This window comes from Pelodiscus sinensis, chromosome 30, assembly GCF_052426305.1.
Source record: "Pelodiscus sinensis isolate ZL-2025 chromosome 30, ASM5242630v1, whole genome shotgun sequence".
NCBI classification, from domain to species: Eukaryota; Metazoa; Chordata; order Testudines; family Trionychidae; genus Pelodiscus; species Pelodiscus sinensis.
The window spans coordinates 4192392-4202683 of NC_143081.1; the positions used below are offsets into that span (position 1 = coordinate 4192392).

The window sequence follows — 10292 nt, forward strand, 5'->3', positions numbered from 1 at the left end:
TTCAGATGCTCCACTTGGTGGGACTCATCTTTTAGCCTTCTAGACTCATGGAATCACATTATTGTGGGGTGGGAGAAGACCTCAGGAGACCATCAAGTCTCAGGACCAACCCCAACTCAACCATCCCACCCAGGGCTATGTCAAGCCGGGACTTGAACACCTCTAGGGATGGAGATTCCAGCCCCTCCCTAGGGAACCCATCCGAGGGCTCGGTCCCCATCCTCGGTCCCCATCGACGGCGAGGGGGCGGCTTCCTGCTGAGGATTACAAGTGAGTGAGACCTCCCCCACTGCAACATGAGACCATTGCTCCTTGTTCTGCCATCTGTCCCCACTGAGAACAGCCTCTCCCCATACTCTACATGCCAGGGATCCCTCTGCCCCACAAATAACCCCATGTACCCAACAAGTAGAAGAAAAACAAACACCTTCCCTAAAGGTAGCAGGTTCAAAACAAATTTCACGCAGCGCACAGTCAACCTGTGGAACTCCCTGCCAGAGGAGGTTGTGAAGAGCAGGACTTTCACCGGGTTCAAAAAAGAACTAGATAAATTCATGAAGGTTAGGTCCATCAATGTCTATTAGCCAGGATGGGTAGGGGATCTGCTGACCCCGGAACCCTTCGTCGGCAGATCCCTGTCTAGACTGCTGTGCTGTGCCAACAATCAGCTGATCGGCACAGCACGGTGGCCATTTTGATTTAAATGAAGTGACGATTATTTAAATCGCTGCTTCATTTCTCTTTGCCATCCTGCCTAATCTACATGGCTCCGTCGATGGAGCCATGTAGCTTAGATACACCCATATTGTCATACAGAAAAAAAATCAGTAACCAAGCCAACTTAATTACATTAATATATTATTACAGAGACGCTCTGGACCCATTCTCTAGTTCTTGGGATGCCCTGAAATGAGAGGTGAGATTAGACAATTTTTATTCTCCTCTTGCTTTTCACCATCAGCAGTACCCTAAACGCCAAACATTTTACATTTTACATTCCATGAGGAGTACAGCTAGTTCGGATTAGAAGCCTAATCCGAACTAGCTACTCCGTGCCGCATGTAGCCGCGCGGCACGGGGTTCGAACTGCCGGCATTTAAAAATGGAGCCGGCCGGCTTTATGCAAATGAAGCCCGGGAAATTCAAATCCCAGGCTTCATTTGCAATTGCGGTATGCCTACATTACCCTCCTATGTCGAATTAGGAGGGTAGTGTAGACATACCCCTAGAGAGTTGACCTCCCAAGTCTGGTCTCTTTCCCTACCTCTCGTCTTTAATACACCGATTTAGCTCTTTATCATCCATGAACAAAGGGAAGGGAGAGACACAAAGGACATTCATTCAATAGTTGATCAAGAGTGAACCCAAACAACCAGACCTGTGACAGTCAACAAGACACAGTTCTGTGTTCAGTGACTCCAGAACACAGCTGAATGTATCGTGTTGCGGTATTGCCAACGGGGACTTAATTCGCTATAATCGACTCCTCGCAAAAGCCACCAATCTATTGACTGATTTCCTGAAGGCCTCCTTGAACTCTTTGTTTCTCAGGCTGTAGATGAGCGGGTTGACCAAAGGGGTCAGGACGGTGTAGAAGACCGAGAAGACTTTGTTCAGGTCTCTCAGCGTGTTTGTTCTTGGTATGACGTACACCATGATGAGGGTCCCGTAGAAAGTGGTCACAACCATCAGGTGAGAGGAGCAGGTGGAAAATGCCCTTCGCTTCCCGGTGGTGGAGGGGATGCTTACAATAGTGGTGATGATATAGATGTAGGACGTCAGGGTTAACAGAAAAGGGGGAAAGATATCTATGGAAGCAAAGCAGAAAGCCACAAGTTCTATCAAGTTGGTCTCGCTGCAGGCGAGTTGGACGACGGGGGTGAAGTCACAAAAGAAGTGGTCAATGTCTCTAGGGCCACAGAAAGTTAACCGGGACATCAAACATATTAATATGGTGACGACCACAAAGGCAATGAGGCAAGAAACCGTTGCTAACTGGACGCAATGTCTCCCGTTCATAACTCTTCCGTAATGCAAGGGTTTACAGATGGCTAAATACCGATCATACGACATCACGGAGAGGAGGTAACACTCCGCCGCGGCAAGGCCAGCGAAGAAATAGTACTGTACGAAACAACCACCCACAGAGATGCTTCCATTCCCACTCAGGAGGCTGGCCAGCAGCCTGGGCAGGACGGTGGAGATGTAGCAAGCTTCCAAGCAGGACAAAATCCCCAGGAAGAAATACATGGGGGTGTGAAGGTGCTGATCTGCCACCACTAGCACAAGAATGAGGATGTTCCCAACCATGGTCATAATGTAGATCAAGAGAAACAACAGGAAGAGACAACTCTGTAATTCGGGGAGGTTTCCAAATCCCAGGAGGATGAATTCTTTGATGGCGGTTTCATTTCCGACTTCCATGTCTGCCATGGGGACCACCTTTGGACAAGAAAAACACATTGGGGGATTTTTCCATGCAGTACCTCATATTTCACAGTAGAAATGTTAAGTCTTTCACCTTCATCGCGTGTGACGTGCCCATATTGCTAATGCAGCATCTTTCCAGCTGTAGACTCTAGTTTTCCAACTTCGCCAAAAAGAGATCAACAAGTTCTCTACCGAAACACACAAGTGACTGTACTCTAAAAGTTTCATTTTTGCGCCCTCAGTGGGACCCTACATTCCTAATATTTTATAGCAGAAACCATATCCTAGGCTGGGATCCCACTTCTGATCCTGTTTGGTGTCCTCCCCCCATGTTTTCGGAGCAGAAATTTACTACAATACACTAATAACCCTTAATATAAACACATAACAGCCATACTGGGTCAGACTAAAGGCCCATCTAGCCCAGTAGCCTGTCTGCCAGCAGTGGCTAATGCCAGGTTCCCCAGAGGGAGTGGACAGAAACCTGTGGAACTCCTTGCCAGAGGTTATTCGGAAAATAAAGACTTTAACAGGGCTCAAAAAAGAGCTAGATAAATCCATGCACGTTTACATATTCACACAATATAAGAACTAGGGGTCACCAAATGAAATTAATAGGCAGCAGGTTTCAAACAAACAGAAGGAAGTTTTTCTTCAGTCAGTGCACAGTCAACCTGTGGAACTCCTTGCCAGAGGATGTGGTGATGGCTAGGACTTTAACAGGGTTCAAAAAAGAGCTAGAGAGATTCCTGGAGGTTAGGTCCGTCAATGGCTGTTAGCCAGGATAGGCAGGGATGCTCTCCCTAGCCTCTGTTTGTCAGGGGCTGGAAATGGATGACAGGAAAGAGATCACATGCTGATTACTTATTCTGTTCACTTCCAAAGCACCTGACATTGTCCATTGTTGAAAGATAGGATACTGGGCTAGATGGACCTTTGATCTGACCCAAGTATGGTAGTTCTCATTTTCTTAGGTAGGTAATCTGGCTCTTCTTTGAACCCTGTTAAAGTCCTGGTCTTCACAATATCCACTGGCAAGGAGTTCCACAGGTGGTCTGTACACTGCATGAAAAAAACTTTCCTTTTTTTCATTTTAAACCTCCTGCCTATTAATTTCATTTGGTGACCCCTACTGCTTATGTTATGGGAACAAGTCAATAACGTTTCCTTTTTCACTTTCTCCACACCTGTCTTGATTTTATAGCCCTCTATCCTACCCTCCCTCACTTTAGCCTCCTCTTTTCTAAGCTAAAAAGTACCAGTCTTTTTAACCTCTCTTCATATGGCACTCGTTTCACATTTTTTGTTCTTTTCTGAACGTTTTCCAATGCTAATCTATCTATCTATCTATTGAGATGAGGTGACCACATCTGTATGCAGTATTCATACAGAGGCAATACAATATTCTCTCTCTTATTTTCCATCCCTTTTAAAATTATTCAAATTAGTCTGTTTTTGTTTGTTTGTTTGTTTGTTTGTTTTTGGCTGCCATCTATTGTTTTTAATAGGGATTGAACACTATTCTTCTAAGATACAGAGTTGAGGTCCCAAATCTTACCTCTTGCCTATCTCTCTATCTCTCTTCTTTAATATCCTGATTTATCTTGTCAGCCTTTTAAAGAATTCACCCTCATTGTAATCAGGCATTATAAAGTGGAAGGTGACAACTATCATTCTGAAAGAAGATTGGAGGAGTGTTCTGTGTCCCACCTCTCATAATGCCAAGAGGCATTTTACTCCCCGAGAAACACCAATTTTCAGCTGGAAAAAAAGTTAAAACCTCAACATATTTTTAAAATATATATTTATCCGTTATTTTTGCTTTTGGTCATGGAATTCAGGGAAAATTACCAAGTTTTTCTCAGCCCCAAACCAAAACGTTTTCCGGTTTTGCCTGAAAATGTTCCTCCTCATTATGTGAGTGTGTGTGTGTGTGTGAGTGTGTGGTGTTGTTGTTGAAGAGTTTTGCAGGAAATCAGACATGTTTGGGAAAAGCTACATCTGTGTCAAAACTTCCATTTTGCAGTTGAGAAACCTTTAGATGACAAATGTTTGACTAGTCTTAATGCCCATAAAAGACTTGGTTTTTGATTGGCATTATCAGACTATCCCCAGGTACATTTATAGTATCTTAAGATTAAAAAAAACCTTTGTTTCTGGGCTTAAAGCAGCATCTCTCTGGGATAATGAAGAAATTGGTTATAAAATCCCAACCCCTCCCTTTCTTGGGGATATTTGATACAGTCTATGCTATCAAACAGAGACCTCCCTGGGTATATGGACCACTGGACTGATCCCTTCTAGACCCTTTTCTATGGTCCTGTCCAACTCCAGGAGTTTCCTCTTATTACGGTGAGAGAATTTTAGGAGTTAAGTGCGAACAGCGACATTTGACGTGCCCAGCCTGTAGCTGGACCCTTTGTAGCTACACCCAACGTGGCTTGGGGCTGCAGAGAAGTTACATGGGACTCCTCTTCTCAGACACCTTCCCGGTGTCTGCAGCTTTCTTTTGGCTGGGCTTGAGTTGTTAGGTTCTAGGGTTAGAAGACACCACCGGGAGCATCGAATTGGACTTTACATCTCGTAAGACATGTCGACGCTGCGCTGTGAACCCAGGTTAGAAGGATTAGCACGTGGGATCCAGTATTCTCAGACCAGCGTTTCAGCGTCCGCACTGTCCTATCCTGATTTTTTACCCTTGATCTATTTCTTTTTCTCGTAGGGCTGTGTCTCTTAAACTGTTCAAGATAGCCACAAGTGACCAGAGATTTGGGGAGTTAAAACACAATAAAGACACTGAGTTTTCAGAAACTACAGCTATCTATCTATCTATCTATCTATCTATCTATCTATCTATCTATCTATCTATCTATCTATCCCCACACACCCTATCTATCTATCTATCTATCTATCTATCTATCTATCTATCTATCTATCTATCTATCTATTCCCACACACCCTATCTATCTATCTATCTATCTATCTATCTATCTATCTATCTATCTATCTATCTATCTATCTATTCCCACACACCCCCTCTATCTATCTATCTATCCCCACACACTCTATCTATCTATCCCCACACACTCTATCTATCTATCTATCTATCTATCTATCTATCTATCTATCTATCTATCTATCTATCTATTCCCACACCCCCCTCTATCTATCTATCTATCTATCTATCTATCTATCTATCTATCTATCTATCTATCTATCTATCTATCTATTCCCACACACCCCATCTATCTATCTATCTATCTATCTATCTATCTATCTATCTATCTATCTATCTATCTATCTATCTATTCCCACACACCCTATCTATCTATCTATCTATCTATCTATCTATCTATCTATCTATCTATCTATCTATCTATCTATCTATTCCCACACACCCCATCCATCTATCTATCTATCTATCTATCTATCTATCTATCTATCTATCTATCTATCTATCTATCTATCTATCTATCTAATCTCCCCCCTTCCCCTGCCCGCACTGGCTGGACAACAAACATCAGTGAAATACCTTAGCTCCTGGTTGCCATTTCAAAATCTCGTGCCGTTGAAACAAAACTATTGGATTTTTACCTTGAATTCGGTTGCACGCGAGACTGATTTTCTGGTGCCCCCTCTTCCCTCTGTGATGTAGAGCCTGGGGTTCTATTTCTGTAGCATCTCGTCTATCATCCTCTGCTCCCCATTCTGCACCATTGCCCGGAGAGCGAGTCACGTGGCGTGGGCCTGGGGTTGCGCGTTGCCGCTGAGAAACGTCCTCGCCAAGTTTCGCATTTATCTCTCTTGTGGGAAGGCCGTCACCTCTTGCTGCTCCCATTGGTTAATGAGAAGAGAAACTCGCTAACGGGCTTGCATTGTGCACTACAAACACCAGAGGGAATGGAGACCACTCAGGAACAGCAGAACGGCCACCCTGGGTTAGATCAAAGGTCCATCCAACCCAGCATCCTGTCAGCCAACAGTGACCAATGCATGATGCCCCAGAGGGAGTGAACAAAATAGGGAATCCTCACGTGATCCCTCCCCTGTTCCCATTCTCAGTCCGTGACAAACCAAGGTGAGGGACACCATTCCTACCCATCCTAGCTAATAAGTATCGATGGCTCTAACCTCCACGAATTTATCTAGCTGGGGTGGGTCTTGCTTTGGGCAGGGGGCTGGACTCGACGACTCGTGAGGTCTCTTGCAACGCTTGGATTCTGTGATATTAATGACCGTTGGGTCACCAGCTTTCATTTTGATCATTCAGAAAACACACTTTATACCTAAATTCTATGACATAAGAACGTTAAACCAGCCATACTGGGTGAGACCATACTGTTATCCAGCAGAGGCTAGTGCCTGATGCTTCAGAGGGAATCAGCAGAAAAGGTCATTTACTGAATGATCCATCCCAGTTTCTGCCAATTGTTGGCTAAGGAGACCCAACGCATGGGATTACGGTCCTGACCATCCTGGCTAATAGACATGGTAATGGACTGATCCTCCATGAAATTATCTAATCCCTTGTTGGCCCCAGTTGTGGTTTTGGTCTTCATAATATCCCCTGGCATAATATCCACAGGTTGCCTGCCAATCTAGACGTGCTTTTCCAAAAATGCTTTTCCATTAAAAGCATTTTCGGAAAATCATGCCAGTGTAGACCTAGCCCAGGTGTCTGGCTGGAAGGTCTTGCCCACATGATCAAGGTCTACTTGGCCCCCTTAGCTAGGGTTTGGAAGGAATTTTCTCCCAGGTCAGATTGGCGGACACCTTGGTTTTCTTTGGGGTTTTGCATTTTTTCCCCGCTTTCCTCTGCAGCCTGAGACATAGTCACTGGCTGGTTTTAACGGGAGTGGATTCCCTAGACCGTGGAATCTTTCAATGGTAACTCAGCCGGCGGTTATGAGCCTCTTACAGGAGTGGAGGCGTGAGTGTCTCTGGTCTGTGATGTGAAGGACATCAGACTAGAACAATAACATGGTCTGTTCTTGTGGGCTCCTGGGAGCAGAGTTACCTTGCCCCTCCACAGGTACAGGTGCTGGCAACTCCCTTTGGCTGTGGATCACTATTCCCAGCTAAAGGGATGTTTGGTGCATGGAATAATTCTGGACACACTGGGTGGAGGTGAAAACAAGCAGAGGATTTATTGAACACACAGCGCTGGTGGAGTACCACCCAGGGGTTAGCTGGAGTACCACCCAGGTGTTAGCCTGGAGAGCACTAACTCAACCAAAACATACACTAGATCATATAGGCAGCAGATGGACGGAGGGGAAGTGATTTGATAGGTCTAGCAGAGGAAATGAGATGAGCACATAAGCCAATGAATTACAAAGATGACACAGTATCTCCGCCGTCTAGACACATTTAGTTCAAAAATTGAAACCTTTTTCGAAAGATCCCAGTAAACCTGAGTTTTCACTTCCGAAATAGCGCTTTTTTGAAAGAGCGCCATGCTGTGATTATGCAAATGAAGCACGGGAAATTCAAATCCCACTTCATTTGCAATTTCGAAGTGTCTAATTTACTTCTCTCTGTCGAAAGGGGAATGTAGTCTAGATGTAACCTAAAATATGTGTCAAAGACAAAACATGATCAAAACTTTTAAACTCTTCCTTTATTTTATTATTACTTATTAGATTTGCAAAGAAAAAAAGATATAACTTCACAGGTCTCTATAACTGTGACATCGCAAATATAGAGTTGTCGACTTGAGTCCCACAACCTGAACTCGAGTCTGACTTAAGTCGCCGAGATGACTCGACTTGAGACTTGACTTGGGTTCATTGTTTGTGACTTGAGACTCGACTTGAGACTTGCTAATTTTGTTAAATCGACTTGTGAAAAAAATGGTCTGAAAATGCCGATATTGATGGCTTGTACAAAAGTGACTTGACATTTTTTAAATTAATACTCAAGACTCAACGTGGGACTTGACTTGAAAGTGACTTTAGGGACTCGAAACTCAACTTGAACTGTAGTGACTAGAGTCTCGACTCGGACTTGACAATGACTGCTTGAAGACAACACCGGGCAAATGAACTGAGAATTATTTTTCTTTCTTGCTTCCTCTCACCAGCTTTCCTCTCCCCAAATTCTCCTCCATCCATGAGAAGAGAAAAACACCAGGTAAAGCATATCAAACAAACACCGGTCGCCTAAAGGCAGCAGCTAATACCTGTCGGAAAATTCAGTGTAATCTGTGTCTGACACAGTTGTCGGCCAGGATATTCCCAGATGTGCGAACGAGCTATGGACTCATCTTCAAGTGATTTGTAGTGAGGTATCAGTGCGCCATTCTCTTCAGCTACTTTGAAATAGCACCTTCTGAAAGCTCATGGGAAATCCAAGACTAGAAGGTGGGGAGAGATAGCTCACTGGTTTGAGCGTTGGTCTATTAAACCAAGGGTTGTGAGTTAAACTTTTGAGGGGATCATTTAGGGATCTGGAGCAAATCAATCAGGGATGGTACTCGGTCCTGTCATGGGGGCAGGGGACTGGACCCAATGACCTCTCAAGGTCCCTTCCAGTTCTATGAGATAGGTATATCTCCAAAAAAAAGAGAAGACTCTGTATAATCCACACACCTAAGCTATGTCTACACTGCAGTTATTCCAGAATAGTTATGCTGAAATAGCTTCTTTCCAAATAGCCTGTCTACACTGCAGGGAAGCCTCAATATGAGTCTGAGGCTGGCTCCCGTAATGTGGACATGCTATCTCGACTTAGAGCTCCAGGAGGCAGTGGAGACAAATGACTTAGAACAGCCTTCGAGAGGGACTAGTTCAAAATAGCAGTAGTAGAGCATCCACGCATACCTGATTTCAAAATAGCTCTTTCAGAAGAGGCATCATTCCACGTGGAATGTTTTTACGGAAGTTGGAATAAGCCGTCCGTTATTTCGAACCTATTTCGAAATAACAAAATGGCTGTGTAGATGCTCGCATAGTTATTGTGGAATAACGGCCACTATTCCGAAATAACTCTGCTGTGTAGACGCACCCTAGGGCTATGCCTACACTGGCGGGTTGTTGTGCCAGAAGTATGCAAATGAGGCTAAGCGTGGAATATCACCGAGCCTCATTTGCATACCTAATGAGCCACCATTTTTGCAGAAGAGGCTCTTGCACTAGAAGGAGCTGTCTACACTGTCCCTTCTTGCGCAAGAAAAACCCTCTTGCGCAATGCCGCTACGCTGATTATCAGGGCTCGGCAAACCGCGGCGAGCCCCGCTCGCCAGCCATGCTGTCCAGCGATGTGCACATGCGAAGATCATTCTGCACATGTGCAGATTGCCCAAACCCGGCTCTTCCGGCTTGTAATCTACTCACCGAGGGTGAGTAGGTTGCATTATTTGACGAGCCCTGCTGATTATTTGCAGGAATAACGGCATTGCGCAAGAGGGTTTTTCTTGCGCAAGAAGGGGCAGTGTAGACAGCTCCCTCTTGCACAAGAGCCTCTTCTGCAAAATGGTGGCTCATTAGGTATGCAAATGAGGCTCGGCAATATTCCACACTTAGCCTCATTTGCATACTTCTGGCGCAGCAACCTGCCAGTGTAGACATAGCCCTAGAGTGGATCACTGTCTCATGGAGTGGCTCTGAGACCATGTAGAGTGAGAGATAAGAACAAGAAAGCTCTTCAGCCTAAGTTGAGAAGCAGCTGGCTTTATCGCTCGAATGGTAGCGGCTCCTACATTAAACTCCAGAAGTCCCAGGTTTGAATCCACCTTGTGGCAGTTACACATGATCCTAACACCTCAAGTCCTCCTTAATAGCTGAGTCTTCTTTCACAAACCCAAAGCACACAACTATCTGATCGTGCAGCAACGTCCATCTTCCAGAATCTCCTCCAGTGGG

At 44.7% G+C, this 10292-nt stretch overlaps 1 protein-coding gene across 1 annotated transcript; it reads right to left on the reverse strand.

Annotated features, from left to right (window-relative positions):
• Window positions 1–1473: 1473 nt before the first annotated feature.
• Window positions 1474–2433, reverse strand: LOC102445075 (olfactory receptor 6N1-like). The gene has a single exon (XM_089774192.1). It carries the CDS (start codon window positions 2431–2433, stop codon window positions 1474–1476), a length of 960 nt encoding a protein of 319 aa, XP_089630318.1.
• Between the last annotated feature and the right edge of the window lie 7859 nt (window positions 2434–10292).